We start from the raw sequence: 22,735 nt of genomic DNA on the forward strand, positions 1-22,735 counted from the left end.
CCGCGCCCTGCCTGCCTGCTTCTTTCCGCTGCGGAAAGAAGCAGGCAGGCAAGGCGCGGAGTTTGGGGAGGTGCGCGCGCACCTCCCCAAACCTCCCCAAACTTCGGCAGGTCTCGGACGGCGGTGGCTTGGGAGAGGTGCGGGCGATCCCGGAAGCACCAAAGCCTCGGCCGCGCACAAGTCCTCGGTAAGTTTTTTTTGTTGACTGGAGTATAAGCCGAAGTGGAATTTTTCAGCCCAAAAAGTGGGCTGAAAAATTCGGCTTATACTCAAGTATATACGGTAAGTTGTTTTTTTAAAGAGCATCCTCAATTTCTCCACCCTTTCTAAAATCTGAAAATCGAAGCCCAAGTCCACAAACACGACATTGGTACCTCCTTGTTTGCATATTTGTTGCCCCTCCTGCCTCCCCTCACATAAAAAAGACAATAAGTGACGTTCTAGAAAGCTGCCTTTCTGTGGTCATGAATTTGTTTATAAATCTGCTTCTGTGCAGGTGTTGTTTAATAATCACTTCATTAAATCTTCATGTTTATTTTTATTCTGAGACATCAAAATTTGCTTTAAATAGCAGTTTCAGTGGTATTAAAATTGGTCAATTGAGATAATGTGAACAGTTGTTGAGGGCAGATTGCACAACAGTGATAACTTAAAAGCTGCGGCTAAGGAGATGGATTCCTTTTCTGAACAGTTTCTTCACATCATGCTGCATAGCCCATACTGATTTACATTTAAAAGAGTTTATTTTGTATAACAGCAGATGGATCTAAAAGTATTGCTCTGTTTTAGCAAAACTTTAAAACTTTATCAGAAGTGGTCTTAATTTGGACAACAAGACAATTCTGTTACAGACTTTGTAATTTTTATTTTATTTTGATTTTATTTCAAAGTTGAAAGTTGGGAAAGTTTGGGGAAAAGATGAAGGATTGTAGATAAGTATTCTAAAACTGTACCTTTATCTTTTTTTTTTGAGTCCCAATATCAGCTTGGGACTCAATAATACTAGAAACTTTGAATAAGTTAAGACCTAAGTGTTTGTTTTTTCATCTGCTTCCTCACTTCCGTGGCCATCACAGGAACCACCGGAAGGAATGACCTCAATAAAGGAGGAAGGGGAGAAAGATGAAAGCAAGCAAGAACCTGAAGTGGTCTATGAGACAAACTGCCATTGGGACGGCTGTTCACGAGAGTTTGACATGCAGGAGCAACTAGTGCATGTAAGTTAATGGCATTCAGGAGCTGGCTTTGAAAACTATCTGACCTTTTCTAAAGGGTCAGGCTCTCAGACTCTTTGCTGAGTCAAGTTTCTTTACAAACCACATTGCTGGCTGGAGGCAGCTTATGGATTTCTGTGAATAAAGTAAAAATCCAAGCTATACTGTTTGACCTGTTCAGTCAGCTAAAGCTTAGTGTAAAATTCAATAAAGACTTCAATAGAGAGTGTAATGGCTCTGATCCTGTAAGCCATAAAATATTGTTTTGAATCAGAGACTTTGATAGTTATTGAGGAAAAATAAGCTGGGCATGAGATATTAACTTTTTTGCCAAGTCTGATGCTTCCAGTTTTTTTAAATTAGCATACAACAATAGAAACAAGAGAGTTCCCCTACAACTCTAAGATATTTGGTGTATTTAATACATCAGACTTTTATTATTTAATAATATAAAGTGTATATGGTGAAGTAAATTATTTAGGAAAATAAAATAAATATATTGCTTTTTGGGCTTTCCATTTCCATAATATGACAGGAATTTTGTCTGGGGAGAAAGTACAGCATGTAACTTTGAAATGGTTTTCATAGATAGTAACCACCTATAATAATTTTAAATGATTGTTTCAGATAATAGCCAGGTATAGTAGTTTTGAATGATAATAGATGAATACATGACTGGAAAATTACAATGTTTTAATTTGCACCCAGCATACTGCCAGTCAGTTTCTATATCCAAATCAGAGCAAATGGACATGCCACTCAGTTCAGGTAGCAAACACTATAGCTTGATAGTTATTTATTAAACATTAGTAAATATAAAATGATTAATTGGAAAAAGACAAACCTGGAAGTCATGAGAAAGCTGAGAGAAATGAACCACAGCACCAGAGGGCAAGACAAGAAACAATTGTTGGAAACTGATCAAAGAGAGAAGCAACCTGGAATTAAGGAGAAACTTCCTAACAGTGAGGACAATTAACCAGTGGAACAGCTTGCCTTCAGAAATCATGGATGCTCCATCACTGGAGATTTTTAAGAAGAGGCAAGACAGTCACTTGTCTGAAATGGTATAGGTCAGGGGTGTCAAACTGCCGGCCCGTGGGCCAGATGCATCATGCAGAAGCTGCACCCACCCCATTGCCAGCAATGGCAAAATCATCCCGATATGTTGCACGATGTCACTTGACATCACGACTTTGACATGTCTGGTATAGGTTCTCCTGCTTGAGCAGGGGGCTGGACTGGAAGACCTCCAAGGTCCCTTCCAGCTCTATTCTATTCTAAGAAATAAAAAGGTCAAAGGATTTAATATCAAGAATCTGCATTGTCAAAATCTTATCTATTAAAATGCACTTTTTCCAGAGCTACTGAAAGTTAATTACTACAAGTAATTAACACGATCAATCTCAAATGAGATATTTGTTTTTTCCAGCTTTAACCTCTTTGTATATATAAAAGGAGCAAAATTGGAATGGAAATCAGGACATTAGGTGATCCTCCTCTTTTTTACACCATGAAGGAAACAATTGATGGATGGAAGTAATATATCTAACATTCATCTTCTCATAAGATTCCACAAGTAATAGGTTATATCACCATGCATTTTTATGCACAGTGCTTCTCTCAGTGTGGGAAATACGTTACTAGGCAATGACATCAATTGGACAATACATCAGTTTTACTTATTTTCTTTTTTCTGTGTCCTTCGTATAATGCCATTTAAAATATACCTATTTCATATTGGGTTTTGACTGCTTTGGGTCTGCAATTCTTCTATCTCCCATATTCTCAGTTCTAATGTGGTTGGAATTGGTTCTTTTATTTGAATTATATCAATAGTTTGCAGAGCTATACAAATTTTCTGCATGCTTGTTTTGTTTCAGTACAGGTAGTTCTTGGCTATTGTCCATTCATTCAGCAATTGTTGAAAGTTACAACAGGCCTGGAAAAATGAACTCGTTCTTGAGGTTCTGGCCATTGCAGCATTCCCATGGTCATTTGATCACAATATGGGTGATTGTGTGCCCAGCCTGTGATTGCACATCACAGGGAGCCATGGTCACATAAACCCTATTTGAACCTTCCTTCCATCTTTCCACTAGAAATGTCAGTGGGAAAACCAGCTGGGAAGGTTGCAAATCACTCAAGTAAGTTGCTTCTGCTTTTTCTTCCACTCTCCCACATATGTGCCTCCAGAGGTCCTCCCTGACTTCCCATATTTCACATGTGGCCTGCACTACCTCCCAGAACCTCCCCAATCACCCACAACCTGAGTGCAGCCTGTACCGGCACTCCCTAGCCCTTTGCAGGCTTTCTGTCAGACTGTGCTAGCCCTCCCAGCCACCCATGACTCAATGTGTGGCCTGTGCTATTCTTCTCAGCTCCCTCCCCCCCCATCTCCACAATCATCCCCTCACTCCTTACTGGGTTTCTTCTCTCTTCCCACTTAACAACCCATGCATCTTGGGGATACAACGTAAAACAACACCATATTTTACAATCACATCCCTTAGCAATAGGCAGCCTCAATTGCTGTTATAACCCAAAGTCTACCTAGATTCAACTTTTACAGATGACAGAACTGTAACGTTTTGCTTCCTACTGCACCATGTGATAGATATACTTCCATATAAGGATATGTATGCTGTAGTTAATTTCTAATTTAATTCATCTCTAGACCAATTTGAATCTGTATACCTACTACTACTGTATATGTTTGGGATTATTATTTAAAAGCAGTCTTAAATTAAACTTTAAGTATCTGCCTCATCTTGTTAATTGCTTATTAACAAACCTTGTATGTTGGCTCATTGATCTTTTTACTCAGCAGTCCATCTACATTGGCTATATCCTAATTGCAGCTTTCACACAGTTGTCATATATTATTCATTAATAGTCAACTTGCTTCCTCCTTTGTTTACATATCCAACTTTCTTGGGTGTACTTGAGTCTTTAAGTCTAATATCTTTTGGTTTTGACTGAACAGATAAATTCCACTTTTGTCCTTTTGTATAGCTAATATCCCCTTGGTATTTTATTTCCCTTTTTTTTAAAAAAAATCACCATGTCAAAGTTGTCTCATTTGTTCTTGACACAGTTACATCACTGACAATAAAGAATGCAAACATGTTGTATGTAAGCATGGATCTTCATTTCCCTTTTCAAAGTCAGTGTTTTTAAATTTTGCTTTGGCTGCTTGTTTTAGCAGTGTGTGTGTATATGTGTATTAGATACTAATGTAAATATTAAACTCAGAATGATCATAATTGAAGTGCATTATCTGACTTACACTAAGTTAGTGATATTTCTAAAACACTAGTTTGTACTCCAGTACAATAATCTTCAAACCTTGTACCACTGAAATTTCCAAAGAATTTTTACATGAAGCAGAGTAATATCAATTTAAACTACCATCATTATTCTTCTGATACATGTACCAATAATGTATCAGAAAAAATAACAAGGACCATAAAATGAAGCCTGCAGTTTTAAACACTCTTGAATACACTCTGTGCATCATTTATGTAATAACTCAATATTTCAGTTTTCTCCAATTTGAAGGCCTTTCTGGGAGATGCTGGCTAGGAATTCTAGGATACTTTTACAAAGATATATCATTAAATAAATGAAATATATTACCAGTGATTGTCTTGCCAAGAACATAAATATGAAATGTTTATGCCAGGTTATTTCAACAAAATTTCAGGCAATTTATAATTGATATTAATTTTCTGAAGTTCAGTTCTTGCAATTTTCAAGCAACAGAGCTGTCATATGTTTACACTTTACAGCATAAGCTAACATGGTAGAAGACTATGGCACTCGAACTCTAAGGCAGAAGAAGAGGATAGTAGCTAATTTTGATCTTTAAGATAATATTGCTAGAATTTATGTCCTTAGACAAGAGGAAATAGTAATTATATTCATTTGCTTTTGGAGAACTTGATTTTTTTAACATTGCTTAAAATGTAACCAGAAATTTATCAGTTTATAGTGAACTACCCCAACTCTTACTAATAAAAATAAAATGCATACAAGTACTTGAGTTATTTATCAATGTAAAGTTAAGTAAAGTGGTAGTTCATTTTGATTGCCAAATGCTATTCAGAATCCAGTACAGTTAAAATGTTCATAAAGGATGCTCTGAGAAGCACTGCATTAAACGGTTCAAATGGCCTGCTTATTTATAGCACCTGTCCATTCTTCTTGCTACACCACCCCCACTGCCACCAGCATTCCTCTTTTTTACAGCTAATAGAAAGATTCATGATTCTTCATGGTTGTCTATCTAGTGTCTGACAGCACTGACTCCCCTTGCTAAAGCAACTCACTATCTATAATTGATATCCTTCTAAGGAATGGGGTGCTGACTGTAATTGACGGGCTTTGCTGAAAGCTCTTAAATCCTGACAAGTTCTGCCCTTGTTCTGGTTCAGTCACTGAGCTACACTGCTGGAATTTCTAGGTTATTTGAACTTTGAGCAAAAGGATAGCATGTGTTTCACATTAGCAAATCACAAAGCTGGAGAGTAGAACTTTGACCTGGACTGCTGGATTTCCTGCCAATCTCATTTACAATGCATTTGACTTCTACAAAGATTACCTACTTGTATATCCACTGAAATTTCTTCTCTCCTTCCCTTCAAAGAAAACAACAAAAATACTGTATTGTTTAGATACTGTTTTCTGAAGATCCTTTTATCCTGCTCTTTAATTAATTTCTCTGCCCACAAGATAGAGTACTATACTTCTGGAAGTTTGTTTTAAAAGATAGGATAAAATTACTCTTGAGCCCAGAAGTTAATAAGATATTGCATATTTCATTCCTTCCCTTGTCTTATATTTGTTGGACCTCAGTTTTTTATCTCTTCAATTACATGGAAAACAAAAATTACCAAAGAGAGAGAGTAAAATGAATGTTTAGGAAAAATGAGGGCAGGAAGACAAATTATTATTTAATGTGAATAAAATGGCACTCAGAAAACTGAAACATTTTTCCTTGTCATTGTTTCAGGTATAGTGTAATAAAATTTGATTTAAAACTGATCTTAGAAATATATTGTTTAATGAGAATATATGGGTTTTTCTTTATTTTTTTCATATTCACCATGTCACAACACCAAAAGAGCATTAATGGCACAGCTACAGAACTAATTCTATGTTTTTCTGATATTTCAACAGAGAAATCAGATAACTCAAATTCTAGTTCGTTGCACAGAACTAATGATTCTATATTATGCATATCTATATTCACATCAGATACATTATTGAACATTTAATTGATATTGTTGTTGTTGTTAGCTGCGAAGTCGTGTCCGACCCATCGCGACCCTATGGACAACATTCCTCCAGGCCTTCCTGTCCTCTACCATCTTCTGGAGTCCATTTAAGCTCACGCCTACTGCTTCAGTGACTCCATCCAGCCACCTCATTCTCTGTCGTCCCCTTCTTCTATTGCCCTCGATCTTTCCTAGCATTAGGCTCTTCTCCAGTGAGTCCTTCCTTCTCATTAGGTGTAATTGATATTAGATAAGCATTTTTTTATACTACCTCTACATCTACTTGTTGCATTTAATTACTATGTTACATAGGCCAAATTGGCACTACCATGCTTTTTTCTGTTATATTAGAATTGGTGTCCTAATTTTAAAAAATCTGCTGCCTTATTAATTAGGTCTATGATGTTGATTAAGCTATATTAAGTTAATCATTTAAAAATTACAGACGTTTTGATTAAGTAATTGAAAATAATATAAAGCATTAAGCATTTAAATGTGTGTTAAATATTATTATTTTTTTATTGAAAAGTTTTAAAATACAGTTTTCCTTTAAGAATCCCCCCTTCCCCCTCCCTCCTCCCCCCTCCCTACCTCCCCCCCTCCCCCCTCCCCCCCGACTTCCCAGAGCTAAATACAAGGTATATATATAAAAAGCAATCATAAACAATCATATACTAACAATTATAAACTCTAAAATCCATCACTCTCTAGCTTATATAAGATAAAACATCAAAAAAAGATTTAGGCAGTCTAGCATGACTTGGAATGTGCTTAAAAGCTCCAGCCTTATCCATCTGTACATCCATAACACCATTCCAGTCCCCCATAAAAATAAAAGATTTATAATCCAACTGGGTAAGCTTTGTATAAAGTAAACCAAAAAAGTCAGCCTGTTGTTGTTGTTGATTAGGGGCATACAGTCCAACTAGAAGCGTCTTTTTGCCTTCTAGCAACAAGTCTATCAGTACGTATCTTCCATGCTTATCTGCTTCAATTAAATCCGCTGTTATGGCACTTTTAATATAAACAACCACTCCATTTTTCTTATTCATTGCAGAGGCAACAAAATGCGTACCCAGTCTTGAGTTCAATAAAAACTTTTGGTCCATAGCCCTAATATGCGTTTCTTGCAAACATATAACATCTATCTTAAATTGTTTTAAATATTGAAAAACCTTCTTTCTCTTCTGTGGTGAATTTAGTCCATTAACGTTCCAAGTCAAAAATTTAGTTGCCATGCATATCCTCCCAAAGCTCTTGAAGCACTGCTTTGATAGGACTATCTTCTTTAGGCCGTGCTCCTCCCACTGCTTGGCTATGAGTACGTTGTGAAGATTCTGAAGACTTTTGCTGATCTTGTTCTTTTATTTTCTTTGCTCTTTTTAAAGCAGCACGCGTTACCCTTTGCTCTCTAGGATCATCCAAAGAGGTTGTAGCTTGATCTCCTCCAGCACCATTTTCCTCAGTTTCATCCTCTTGATGTTCTCCTTCTCCTTCTCCAGATCCCTTTGCAGCTTCCAGAAGTGTTAATGGGGTTGCTTTTAAGACAGTATTGTAGAAATCACGCGCTTGCTTCACAGTAATCAACCGGTACCTTTTGCCTTCATACATCACCATCAGCCCGTCTGGAATCTCCCATCTGAACCTTATATCTCGTTGCTTGAGCTCTTGCACAAGAAATGTAAAATCCTTCCTTCTCCTCAAAATCTTTGGAGGGATCTCTTTTAAAACCAAGACTTCTTGATCAGCAATCACAACTTTAGCATCATAGGCAGCTTGTATAACTTCATCTCTGATTTCTCTTTTTGTGAAGTAAACCACCACATCTCTAGGCAACTTTCTCTGTCTGGCAATCCATGAGTTTACACGGAACACTTTATCCATAGCTGCTCTTATTTCAGATGCTGGCTGATTCAATACCACTTCAAAAGCCTCAGAAACCAGCTGCTTTAAATCTTCCTTAATGTTCTCTTTTAAACCTCTGATTCTAACAGCAAACTGCATCTGATAATATTGGGCAAGGCTTAACTCCCTTTCCATTTTGTCTCTTAAATTTTCATTCTCCCGTACTTTAACTTCTAATATTTCATTCTTTTGAGTCAAATCATCCAATTTTTCATCTAAATCTTCCACACATTCCGCCACTTTATGCACTGAAGACAAAATGTCTACCTTCATCACGCTGAGCTTCTGTTCCATCCTCTCTTCCATTCTCTCCTCCAGTTTCTCCAATTTCTCCTCCATCTGTGCAAATTTATCAGCCATTGATTGATTAATTGACTCCAAAAGTACCTGGGCATGTTTATCCAAAGCATCTCGTAAGTCCTTCGGTGTCAGTACATCAGGAGGGTGCAACGCCTGTAATGATGATTTTTGCACCGGAGAAGATCCACCACTCCGAACAGTTTTAGGGGGAGGTTTAGCCGCCATCTTTTACTTTTCAATTGTGACGCACTTTCACTAAAAGTTTAAAAAGTCCATCAAGCTCGAGAGTGTAATAAAATAATCCTCTTCACCTTTTCCTCTTGTACCGCTCTGCCTGCTCCTTTAATCCATAGTCCTTTCTTCAGGCAGGGGTGGTCGCAGACGCCTGGCTCTGCTCCAAGAAGTCCGGAGCAGAGACGCCAGCCAGCTGGGAGCAACCCAGGCTTCGGGGGAGTTCAATCCTTCAGCCGCCCGAGCTCCAAGCTCAGGCGGCCCCGGAGAACTCTACCCCTACCTGGGGCCTCACCCCCTCCTCTTCTCCCGAGGAGGGGGCTTCAAATTCGCCCGAAAAGCTGATCGGCGCTGTTTCGGGCGAAAAAACAACAGCTGAGCCGCAGGCAGCCCGGGAAGGCTGTCTCCGTCGCCGCGGAGCCACCGGAAGTCTCGTGTGTTAAATATTATTATCTAACACTGAAAGCTGATTTGACCAAGACTAAAATTCCACACTTCAGTTATTTCAGTTTGAAAAAAGTAAATCATGATGTTTGCAAGAAACCCATATTAAAGAGACTCATAAAAAAGTATTTAAAAATAAAACTTTGGGTCTGGAATTTATTTCTGCTAATTCTAAGAAGAAAATCAATGGGATAATTTTGTATATAAAACCCAATTATATCCATATATACTGTTTGCTGATGATCAAGGGATATATGTAATTATGCAAGTTGAATTACAGGGAATAAAATTTATTGAAGTAGGACTTTATACCCCACATCAAGAATAAGCTATGTTTTTAAACATTTGAACAGTTACTCTCTTATTCTTTCCAATATTTGTGGAGAGTAGTAAAACAATCCTCTTTCACAGATATTTCAAAGGGGAAGATTTTTAATTATGGACATCAATATATATGGGCACTGATTTAGGTATTTTATTTATTATGATTTTTAAAACTTTGACTTTCCAACTCTTAAATGCAGGCAAAGATAGAATGGAAAGGGTCATAGAGGTTTTCATATATTTCTTTCAAATGTCTATGCAGCGTGTGTGTATGTGCATGTGCGTGTGTGTGTGTGTGTGTGTGTTTGTGTGTGTATTCACTCTTGATTTATATGATTTTTATTCACTGTTTTTAAGGCTCCCCAGCAATTGCCCATTGCACAGGAAGGTGAGCAAACTATTTATTAAGAATGTATAACTGCTTTAACTGGGAATCCCAACAATATGGACTGCAACACAACAATGCATTGAGACTATATAAGCATATTATTCATATAGCAATGGCTAATTTTGAATTATGCTCTACCACTCATGTCCCAGAAAACAGCAGTTAGACCAAGATAATGTGGTGTGTAGTGTTATCACACCATTACTCCAATGGAAAGGGTTAATTATAACATATTCCAAAATGCCTGATTTGGAATTTTATTTTGCAGCTTGCTTGTTGGTTTGGGAGAAAGAGTAGGTACTCTTGAAAAGTAAGAGAATTACAGAATTAAACACGCAAGACCTGAAGGTTTGAATGGCATGGCTTTCTATGGTACAATAAACTTAATATGGTTTTTAAAACCACCGTACAAGTAATCCCTGCTTGACAATATGTTGTTTAAAAACTATTAAAACTTTTGCCATATCTCCTAAGCTCCAGAAAAGCATCTTATGGCCCAGTTCCCATATATATAGAACTTAAGATAAGTTCTTAGCCGTGTTCGATCAGATTCGGATCCGCTGGACCTCCAACAGCTCTCTAGGCGTCTTTTCCGGCGCTTCATCTCCTGGAGCTCCTCTGTAAACCAGGGGGCCACCCAGGGTCTGTGCCAGGTCAGAGGCTGCAAAGGCACAACTTGATCCAAGGCCCCAGCAGCCGCCCTCTCCCAGGCCTCTACTAGGGCCTCAGCAGAGTCGTGGGTAAGGGAAGCAGGAAATGTCCCAAGCTCCGTCTGGAACCTTTCAGGGTCCATCAGGCATCTGGGGCGGAACCACCTGATCTGTTCCACCTCCCAGCGGCAGGGGGTGGCGTACTGAAAGTCTAGCCAGAGAAGAAAATGATCGGACCATCACAGGGGTTGGATGATTAAATCCCCCCTACCCAGATCATTAATCCACTGCCCAGAGATAAAAACCAGGTCGAGTGTGTGCCCTCCATTATGGGTCAGGTCCTGAATTATTTGAGTCAGGTCCATGGCCGTCATGGAAGCCATGAACTCCCGGGCCAACTCAAATACCTCACCCACGGAAGGCAGATTGAAATCCCCCAGAACTATAAGCCTGAGGAACTCACTCACCAACCCGGACAAGACTTCGAGAAGCTTGGGCAGGACCGATTTCCCTTCTTTATTCAAAATATATTTATAAGTTACAATTTTGTCATAGTTTATTAAGTTTGGGTGAACAAATGCATCCATTGTTGAAAACCATCCAGGTATTTTCATATAGATTTTCACTTTTATTTTTTCCCATTCTAGCAAAAGTGTGTTTCTTATGTAGTGATATTGAAAATATCTGTGAATTTTATTTTTCCCATACCATAGAAAGGCATGCCATCCAAGTTGTAGGTCATGTCCCTCTAGGTATAGTAATCTTCTATCTCTAAGAGTTATCCACTCTTTTAGCCATGTTAGAACGGCTGCTTGATAATATAGATTCCAGTCTGGCAATCCAAATCCTCCAGTTTCTTTCGCTTCTTGAAGCATTTTCAGTTTTATTCTAGCTTTTTTTCCTTGCCAAATAAATTTCAGTATTGATTTATTTGGTTCATCAAAGACGTTTTCCCCATTTTTATAGGTATTGTTTGAAACAAAAAGAGTTTTTTTGGTAAAATATTCATCTTCACCGTTGCTATTCTCCCCAGCATTGAAACGTGTAGTTTTTTTTCCATTTTTCCAAGTCTAATTTTATTTGTTTTAATGGTTTTATGTAATTATCTTCTTTTATTGTTGCACATTTTGCTGTTAGGTAGAATCCCAAGTACTTAACTTTTTTCTGATAATTGATTTTTTTGTTTTTCTGTAAGGATTTTAGTTAACACGTTAGTCTTTTCTCTATTTTCAGACCTGCCAATTTTTTGAATTCTTCTATCTTTTTCATAAGCATAAAGCTTGTCTCAAGAGGCTCTTCTAGTATAAAAACTAAATCATGTGTAAATGCTTGTAATTTGTATTTTGTATTTTGCATTTTTTATTTCCAGTCCTTTAATTTCCATATTTTATCTAATATTAGTATAAATAGCAATGGAAATACTGGACATCCTTGTCTTGTGCCTTTTTTAATATTGAAGTTTTCTGTAAAGTCTCCATTTATGATTACTTTTGCTCTTTCTCTGTAATAATTTGTTTTGATTATACTTATAAAGTTTTTTTTCCCAAAGTCCATTTCATCTAGTTGTTGAAACATAAATTGCCAAGTTACATTGTCAAAAGCTGTTAAGTAGTGGGCTCTTCGGTGCAGGAATGAATACACGAGGCTGAGTACAGGATAACTCATTTCTTGCTAGAACTGTACTGAAGCATGGGCTGCAACCAGCCGCAATATATAGTCTAGCCCCTAGGCGGCAGCCAATAGGTTTGAACCAACTCTTGCCGCCTGGGGCTAGCCAATTGCAGGACAGGAGACAGTTAGTCTGGGTTGCTGGAGAGCCGTTAGCTGCTCCAGCAACCCATGTGGTGTATCACCAAAACCCAGTACATAACACCCCTCCCCTCTTAGATCAAACTATGACAACCACAATTACTGTCAAGACTTGTTAATCAATGCACACACAATAAGTGAGAAATAACAACAAATAATAAAATAATATAATCACTGTGTACTACAATGAGATTAAATAACATCTCAATGATCAGGCTTCCAATGCAGTAATAGGCAGTTACACAAACATTAGTTTCTGAAGTTTAGTGGCAACAAGTTTTACAACAATATACATCACTTTATTTTAGAATGTAATCTGCAAGGTATGCAGGAGGCTTGTATGGCCTAGGAATGTCTTGGAGTTCCCATCACTTTGTGGTCTATCAGCTTACCCAGTGGGCTGGGTAGATTCGTGTCCCTTTGTGCTCCTAAGTCAAGGGGATTTGAACCGCTCTGGCTGGCCTCCCCAGGTTGGCCCACCCCAGAGTCAGTCTGTTTGGCAGAGTAGGCACAGCGGTTGCTGAAGCTCAGTTGGCTCGCTTTGTCAGGGGGCCCATGTTGTACTCCCATGCTCCCCAGTTCTCCCTCTGGTTTCATCTCCGCTGAGAAGGAAAAGTCCTGGTAGTCCATGTGAGGGCTGGCTGGGCCGCACATTTGAGGACCTTGGGAGGGACTTATGATGCAGTCCTCGCTTAGTGGTCGTTCTGGAAACTTTTTCCTGAGCTGATCAATGTGTCTTCTGACAACTTGCCCTCCCTCCAACCCCACTTCATAAGATAGGGGTCCAGATGCCTTGGTGATTTGACCAGGAACCCACAAATTCCCCTGACCATAGTTCCTGGCCCAAACCCAATCGGCCATGTGCAGCCCCCTTGGGGATTTTGGTCGAGAGGCTTCTGCTGCCACTCTGTCTGGATGCAACCTGTCCAGTTTAGTAATCAAATGCCTCCCCCAACGTAGTTCTGCAGGACTTTTACCTGTGGCCATGCAGGGCGTAGAATGGTGGCAGAGTAAGAAATCTGCCAATCTGTGATGCCAGTCACCAGTGACAATGCGCTTGAGTGCCTCCTTAGTTGTTCTCACCATGCATTCGGCTTGACCATTAGAAGATGGATGAAATGGTGCAGACATTGCATATCTGATGAGATTAGCTCTAAGGAAAGCCTGAAATTCAGCAGCAGTAAATTGGGCCCCATTGTCAGAAACTAAGACATCAGGCAACCCATGTGTTGCAAAGAGTTTTCTCAGCACCTGAATGGTCCTAGCAGTAGTCATGTTAGGTACTGGAATTACTTCCAGCCATTTTGGGTGGCTATCCACTATCAGTAAGAGCTGCCCCTGAAAAAGCCCAGCGTAGTCTATGTGAATCCTAGACCAGGGAGTGTCCGTTTCCTCCCACCTGTGAACTGGGCCCTGTGGCATTTCAGGCCTAGATTGCTGGCATGTATAACAACCATGGACTTGACCCTCGATGGCCTTATCAAGGCCAGGCCATCAAAGGTAGTTTCTAGCTAAGACTTTCATTCTGACAATGCCTGGATGGCTTTCATGTAATGAATGTAAGACCCTGTCTCTTAGGTAAGTGGGAATTATGACTCTTTCCCCATAAAATGCACCCCTTATGTGCAGACAACTCATGCCTCCTGACAAAATAACTTTGAAATTCAGAACATGGACTTTTTTCAAACCAGCCCATATATACCCATGACAACACTCTACTAAGTATTTTATCTGTGGTAGTTTCAGCAACAATGTCCTCTGCATGGAGGGGAAACTCACGTATGTCCTGTATGGACAATATTCTAGTAGCAGGAGCTGGAGCTGGATCCATTAGTGGCAATGGTAGTCTGCTGAGGCCATCAGCATGGCCCATTTCATTTCCTGGTTTGTGAATTAATTTAAAATTGTATGCAGACAGAAAAATAGACCATCTCAACATTCTTGTATGTGGGGGGGGGGTTTCTTTGTCTGTTGTGAACAGTCCCAACAGAGGTTTGTGGTCAGTGTAGACAGTGAAATCCCTGCCATATAAATAATCATGAAAACTTTTAATTCCAGAAACTATGGCCAGGGCCTCTTTGTCAATCTGGGCATAGTTGCGCTCAGCAGAGGACAAGGTCCTTGAATAAAATGCTATGGGAACCTGTTTCCCATTTTTCTCTATGTGGCTTAAGACTGCCCCCAACACATATGGAGATGCATCACATGCAAGGCATACAGGTTTAGACTCTATGTAATGAGTTACAGTGGACTTTTCTGACAGAAGCGCTTTCAAATCCTGGAAACTATTTTTGTGTAAGTTAGTCCATTTCCAAGGAGCTTTTTTGTCAAGTAGCCTGTGGAGGGGCTCCGCTATTGCTGCCTTATGAGGTAGGAATGTGTGATAAAAATTTAGGAAACCCAAAAATGCTTGCAGCTCTCCTTTTGATTTGGGCCTAGGAGCTATTTTAATGGCCTTCACTTAAGAATCAGCGGGGTGAATACCATTAGCATCAATGCGTAAACCCAAGAATTCTGTTGATGAAACCCCAATACTACACTTGTTCTTTTTTTAATTTGAGGCCTGCTTCACGAAGCCTCTGCAAAACAGCCCTGAGCCTTCTGGCCAACACTTCTGGGGATTCCCCAGCAATAAGAACATTATCAAAATAAGGGCAGACACCCTGGATACCCTTAAGTGTACGTTCCATAATCCCTTGGAAAATACCCGCTGCAACACTGCCTCCAAACTGTAAGCGTTTAACTTTGAATGCCCCTCTATGAGTCATGATTGTTTCAGCTGCGGCTGTGGCCTCGTCAATCGGCAATTGCTGATAGGCCTGTGCTAAATCAAGTTTAGCAAAAATAGTCCCCCCTTGCAAAGAGGCTAAAATATGGTTGACCACTGGAACCAGATAAGCATGCTGCTTGAGGGCCTTATTTAACTTGCATTTATAATCAGCACAAATGCGAATTCCCCCGTTGGCCTTAAGTGGAGTGACAATAGGAGTTTCCCACTCCCCACCATCAACAGGCTATAAAGGTAAAGGTAAAGGTTCCCCCGCACATGCGTGCTAGTCGTTTCCGACTCTAGGGGCCGGTGCTCATCTCTGTTTCAAAGCCGAAGAGCCAGCGCTTGTCCGAGGACGTCTTCATGGTCATGTGGCCGGCATGACTAGATGCCAAAGGCGCACGGAACGCTGTTACCTTCCCACTGTAGTGGTCCCTATTTTTCTACTTGCATTTTTACGTGCTTTCGAACTGCTAGGTTGGCAGAAGCTGGGACGAGTAACAGGCGCTCACTCTGTTACGTGGCACTCAGGATTCGACCCGCCAAACTGCCAACCTTCTGATCGACAAGCTCAGCGTCCTAACCCACTGAGCCACCGTGTCCCCTTCAACAGGCTATAACATGCCCTTTTCTATGAGCTTATCAATTTCAGAATCAATTTTATGTTTTAAGGCAAAGGGGATCCTGTGAGGTTTAACCCTGATTGGGACAATGTTGGGATCTAACTTAAACGAAATAGACAGGCCTGTGTATGTCCCTAGGGTTGAATCAAAAGCATGTGCGTATTCTTCGCACACTGACATGAGGTTTGCAGTTTGTGTCCAGTTTATGCCAGTAATCTGAATACCTAAGGCATCAAACCAATCAACTCCAATGAGACTCGTTCTCTGGCCCTCTACTACTATTACATCCAGGTGCCCCAAAAACCCTTTAAATTGTACCAATACAGTGGCTTCTCCCTTAACTTTAATGTGAGCATTTTGAAAATCCGTTAAAATGATATCTGAGGGTCTTAGTTTGGCCCAGTTGTTACTGCTCCTACACACGAAGTTGAATGTGTCTTGCGAAATGATTGAGACTGCAGAGCCGGAGTCCAATTCCATCTTACATGGAACTCCTTGTAGCTCTACTAAGAGCTTAAGTTTGGGTTTGATAGGGCGTCAAGCCCTGGTGCAGCATACACTTCTACAGCTTCTGAAGAGTCCCACACTAACTGGACCCCATGCCCCCGTATGTTCTCCTAGTTGGTTCCTCCGACTGGTGTTTGGGTGGCCGGTCTCTCTGGCGGGCTCTGCAAACCACTGCGATGTGGCCTGTTTTTTCTGCAAGCTCTACACGTGGCCAAACGAAATCTGCAATTGGCGCAAATATGGTTGCCTCCGTATCCCTTACATCTCGGTAGGAGAACTGTCTTGTAACCGTCCTCTCGCTGGTGGCTGTTGCAGTGTTGCACGTTGAGTTGCATTTGGAGTCTGTTGATTTCAGGTTCTTCTTCCTCTGACAATTCTCCGGTGCATTTGGCGACCTCAAGATGGACTGATTCTTCAACCTTTGAAGGTTTAGTGGGCTGAACTGTCTGCATTGCACCCCTGGTGGCTTCGTCAGCCATCACCTTGTCCTGTGCTTCAGAAAATGTTAAATTGGGTCTAGCAAATAGTCTCTGCTGAAGCGTTCTGTCCCGAAGGCCACAGACAAGCCGGTCTCTTAGTCATTCTTCTAAGCTTGAGAACTTGCAAAGGCGTGTGGCCTGTCTTAGGCCTGCAATGAACTCCGAAGCTGTATCCTCGAGTAGCTGCACTCTTTGGTCGAATTTGAATCTCCATGCCATCTCAGACATCTTGGGCTGGAAGTGCCCAATTAGCTTCTTTTTTAGATCTGCGTAAGAGACCGCTTCAATGGGTGTCGGTGCAAAAAGATTCTCGGCCAAATTGAAGCTTGCTGGGCCGCACATGCAAAGCAGTGTTGTGGCCTTCAGACCTTCCTCCGCGATCTGATTTGCTCTCAGATAGTTTTCTACTTGCGAAAGGTAAGATGGCCATTCCTCCGGATGTTTCACGTCGAATTCTCTTAATTTGCCGACCTTTGGCATTCTTCACTTTGGTTCCTGTGATCTTCGGATCCTGCTTCAAGGCTCAGGGAATGCCGCTACACTGAGCATGAGGCCGCTAGTGTAGCTTGCTAGCCGGCCTTGAGGGGGGGGGAAATGCCTCTTCCCTCCGGCATGTGCTGCCAACACCTTGAAGACTTCAGCTCTTAATCAATGAAGCAGGATCCCATCCTCGTCGCCACTGTTAAGTAGTGGGCTCTTGGGTACAGGAATGAATACACGAGGCTGAGTACAGGATAATTCATACTTTATTTCTTGGTAGAACTGTATTGAAGCATGGGCTGCAACCAGCCGCAATATATAGTCTAGCCCCTAGGCAGCAGCCAATAGGTTTGAACCAACTTTTGCCGCCTGGGGCTAGCCAATTGCAGGACAGGAGACAGTTAGTCTGGGTTGCTGGAGAGCTGTTAGCTGTTCCAGCAACCCACATGGTGTATCACAAGAGCCCAGTACATAACAAAGGCCTTCTCTGCATCTAGAAATATTAACACCATCTGTTTTCCTGGATGAAGTTCATAGTATTCCAAAATGTCTAAAATCATTCTTAGGTTGTTTTTTATTTGCCTTTTAGGTAGGAATCTATTTTGATCAGTTAAAAATTTCTTTAGTCTTTCTGCTATTATTGAGGCAAAAAAATTTTAGTCCATGTTTAATAAAGATATTGGTCTATATTTGCATCAGATCTGAGTCTTCTTTAGGTATTAAAGTGATATTAGCTTATTTTAGCCTCTAAAAGTACATTACACAGTTCTTTCATTATAGGACTTAAACTATCTTGTAAAGATTTATAAAACTCTGCGGGTTGTCCATCTGGGCCTGGAGCCTCATCATTTTTTTGTCTTTTAATAGCCTCTGTCATCTCCATTACTGATATTTTTTCATTTAAAATATTTTGTACATTGTCTGGAATTTTTGGTAAATCTGCTTTTTTAATATAGTGCTTTATTTTTTCTTGTGGAGTTTCTTCTGTATTGTAATTTATCTTGTAAAAGTCTTTAATTATTTTTTTGATTGTGTCATTTTGTAACTGTAAATCTTTTTTTGAATCTTGTAGTTTATTTAACACTTTTTTTGTCTCTTTCTTCTTTCAGTTTGTAGGCTAGTCACCTCCCCGGTTTATTAGCATTTTCAAAAAAATTCTGTTTATCTCTTTTAATTTGTTGCATCATTTTTTTTTTGGCCTCTGCTAAATTTATTTTATGTTTTATTCATTCCATTTGTTTTTTAAGTATTTTCTTTTGTGGGTCTATTTCTAGTTCTGATTCTAATTTCTTAAGTCCTTCCTGTAGTTTTAACTATTTTTTTCTTTATTCTTTTTTGCCATGTAAGTTATAGACAACCCTCTGAAATATGCTTTAGCTGTACCCCACACATTTTAAAGGGATGTTTCTTGTTTTTTTATTTATTTTAAAAAAGAATTCCATTTCCTTTGTTGCTATTTGAATAAATTCTTTCTCCTTTAGTAAAGGTTTATTCATAGACCATCTTAATTTTTTCTCAGTTCCTCTCCAAGTCATCTTTATTAAATTATGATCTGCCCATATATTAAGTTCTATCTCGATCTCTTGTATAATCATATTTAGTTCAGGAGATATCCATATCATATCAGTTCTGGACCATGATTTGTGTCTATTTAAATAAAAGGTGCATTATAGTTTTTTTTGATTCTTTTCTCTCCATATATCCTGAATACAAATTTCTTCTGCCATTTTAAAAAGGTTTTAGGCAGTATATATTTCACTTTCCCCCCTATTTTACTACTTTCATAGTCCAGTGTTCCATCTGCTATTGCATTAGAATCTTCCATTAAACAAATATTTTGGTATTCCAGTTCCACTATTTTTATGCAATTTTTGATAGAACTCCATGCATATATTGCTACTATCAATCATTTCCACCATCAATATTCTTCCCTCTTTGTCTGCATAGATTTGTTTGGGATTCATTATTTCTTTATAGAGCTATTCCTCTTTTCTTTTGTTGAGCTAATGCACAATGAAGTTTCCCAATTTTTGGTTGCTCCAACAGTTTTTAGTGTTGTTTCTTAATATCTGCTATCTTGCTATCAGAAGTTCCTTTGCTCAGTCTGTCTTTAAGTAGCTGTAGAAATCACAATTCAAACAATATTTATAATCCAAAGGGAGGGGCTCTCTTCCAAAAACAATTGTTCAGCATCCAAAGTTGCCCCTCAATCAAGATTTATATTCCACCAAGACCTACTATTTGAATTAATAGTCCATAGGCCTTCTCCAAGTTTTTCCACTATTTCAGTTTCCACTGTCCATAAATAGTTCTCCAGACCAGCGTTAAGAATTTATAATCCATGCTCACTCCATCTTTAGGACATCTGATGGCTGCACTCACCTCTGCAGTCCCAGGACTCCATTTCAGGTGCATAGAAATCAGCTCACCTTCATAGCAGGTTACAGAGTTGCATGATCACATGACAGCAGTTTACAACTTTTTTTGCAAGTTTCTGGCCAAAAGCATCCAGAAAAATACATGGATTGACATAATGACTGGTTTCTGTTTAACAGCCCCTGGGGGTGGGAATCATAAAATTGGGTCTGATTCTGTGGGTGTCTTGACTTACAATAGAAGTTCTGGATTCCATTATGGTGGTAATCAGTGCCAAGGTAACAAAGGTGACTCTCTGAATGCTCCTGGTACCCATAAGCCTAATCAGAGAGCAAGTTAGCTGTCTCCCATAATGCTATTCCCCCATCTGTGTTTAGAGATGGACAGAGAACATTTCTAATCCTGTTCAAATTCAAACAATTCCAGCTTCCAAGACTCTTAATTCTTAATCTTCTAAAATAATTATTTTTAGAGGTGTGGACATTTATGAAAAAATATATGTACAAGACAAAAAGTCATCATTGAAAGTATAGCAATGGGAATCCTTATGAAAGTATAAGTGAAATGAGGGAGAGATATGGGAACAGGGAAAGACTTTCATTTTCTACTGGAATATATATAGTCAGGTCTGTAGTTTAAGATGGTGGGTGTGGTAGAAATAGGTAAGAATCCTTACTTCAACTTTGGAAATAACTTCATGGAACAATTGAGAGTTTAATTTAATTTTGATTAATAGGTGAATGTAGCAAAAACCAATGATTCCTTGGGAATCAGTAAACAAAGAAAAAGCAAAACAGTAAACAAAGATAAAGAATCAGGCTTGCCAAAATTAAGTAGTTAACATGTTTGTCTTTAGTTGTTCTAGTTTATAGAGAGCAAAAGGTCATATCCTTACTCCCAAATACCTCTTATTCCCTTTTGTTTTTCCATTCCTCATGCCAAGCTATAATATGAAAAATTTTAGTTAAAAAATATACAAGAAAATTGTATCCCAGACCTCTAACCCTCATCAAAAGTAACTATGTGAGTATTCTTGGTCTCAGGGGTAAGTAATTCCAGACACACTTCATGGCTGCCTTATAGCTATTTTGTCTGTGCAGCCTGTGATGCCAGTAACCTCCAGAAAGAATCCCTTTTCTCTTTCTGATTTCATCTTTTCTCATTAAGGCAAGTAAAAAAAAATGCATTTCTAACGCGTTTACTTCTCATGCCCTTGGAGACATTTACCACAAACTGTTGGTAAATTACATTGCTTATTGAGGAAGTCACATAAAATGAAATCAGAGAAATCAGTTAAAATCATGCTATTGAATGAAGTCCCCTTTCTCCAGCTTTTTTCTCAGAGGTATTTTATTTTGCTAGACTTGTTCAAGAAGGCTAATTCAGTTGCAATTTAAATGGCTACTATAATATATTTTATCTGGTTCTACACCAGCATGAGAAATGAAGTGGAGGAAAATAAAGCTTATTCTTGAATATTCTTAGCCCTATCCAAAAATAGTTACTAGATTATTAAATTACTACAATAGTAATTTTACATTTTAAATTGTCAAATTGTATGATTATGTAAAAGTTGTATAATAATTTGGAATTAATGTACAAGAAGCACATCTAACAAGATAAAGGGTTTATTGAAAGATTTGAATTTACTCTGTTAATCCGATCAGTTGAACATTTAAAAGAAAAACCTGGCAATCAGATCAAAATGAGCCATGTGACAGTCTAAACCTTGTAGTTTCTGGAGCAAATGGTACTTTTCATTGCATCTAGAGAAGCAATTCAAAAGTGAAGCTGATGAGAGCATGAAATAACTTCAGGGAACCATATGCTGATGAAGCCAAAAATAAATCTTGTAATCATTCCAATTAACAACATTCATTGGCACTGGATAAACTCTAAACTGAGAAGCAACAAACCTTGGTTAATTGCCATTACATCTTGGCTGGAAATCTGGTGAAGCTATCTTTGAATTTGCAAATAGAGTTGATCTTCCTGGGGAAGAATCAAAGTGTATGTTATGTACTGGGCTTTTTGAGGGAATACCACGTGGGTTGCTGGAGCAGCTAATGGCTCTCCAGCAACCCAGACTACAAGTGTCCTCTGCTGCAATTGGCTATCTCCAGGCGGCAATGGTTGATTCAAACCTATTGGCTGCCGCCTAGGGGCTAGATTATATATTGCGGCTAGTTGCAGCCATTCCCTCAGTACAGTCATTGCACAAAATAAACGAGTTACCCTGTACTCCGTTCCATGTCTTCATTCCTGTGCCAAAGAACCCGCTATTTAACAGTGTACATGGGATAGTGACCTTCCAGAGAGAAAGAAAATAGGGAAGTAGCATTTCTGTGTATATCAGTTAGTAAGAGGCTATAGAGTAGAATGACTTTGGTCATTTTGGGAATTATTAAGGAAGATGTGTGAGGATTTTAAATTAGTTTAGATTGGTATGTCTGCTGCTATGACAATAGAGACAGTGGGAAAGGAAATTTTAACTACTGTCAGAAGATATGCTTTAGGACCAAGGAAGTGGGGATGGAAATGGATATTTCTAGTAGTGACAGGTTGAAGGAAATAAACAAAAGTGCTGGAGAAATTGTTATAAAGTTGGACTAACAAAACTTGATTGAATTAAAGTTCAGGCCTAAATGTCTTAAAATTTAGTAAATCTACTCACAATAATCACCAGGTGTGTTTGTAATTAAATCAGATCTTTTTGTTGTTTAAATATATTTGTCATTTAGTTATTTTTTTTCTTTTGAAATCAAGCATAAATGGCACCCTTTCACATACACTATCTTGATGAGAAAACTGTCTCCACTTGGTTTAAGATAAAAGTATAATTTCTGAATCAAAGATTACAGTGTGAAATAAACTGAATGACTGCTTTTTGTTAAATATATAGTGGTGCTTTTTGTTATGAAGTGTTCTTTTTTGGTTGATTATACTTAATACTCAT

At 39.0% G+C, this 22,735-nt stretch overlaps 1 protein-coding gene across 1 annotated transcript in view; it reads left to right on the forward strand.

Moving 5' to 3' along the window:
• GLI3 (GLI family zinc finger 3) overlaps nt 1-22,735 on the forward strand; it is a gene marked incomplete at its 5' end in the record, with an annotated part of 336,414 nt that overhangs the window by 275,761 nt on the left and 37,918 nt on the right. Inside the window, one exon of the mRNA XM_081343170.1 lies at nt 1,077-1,217. Coding sequence (XP_081199296.1) covers nt 1,077-1,217 — 141 coding nt within the window. The remainder of the gene's footprint in view (nt 1-1,076; nt 1,218-22,735) is intronic.

The sequence above is a fragment of the Vipera berus genome (genome assembly GCF_964194415.1).
Source record: "Vipera berus genome assembly, chromosome: Z".
Classification (NCBI taxonomy): domain Eukaryota; kingdom Metazoa; phylum Chordata; class Lepidosauria; order Squamata; family Viperidae; genus Vipera; species Vipera berus.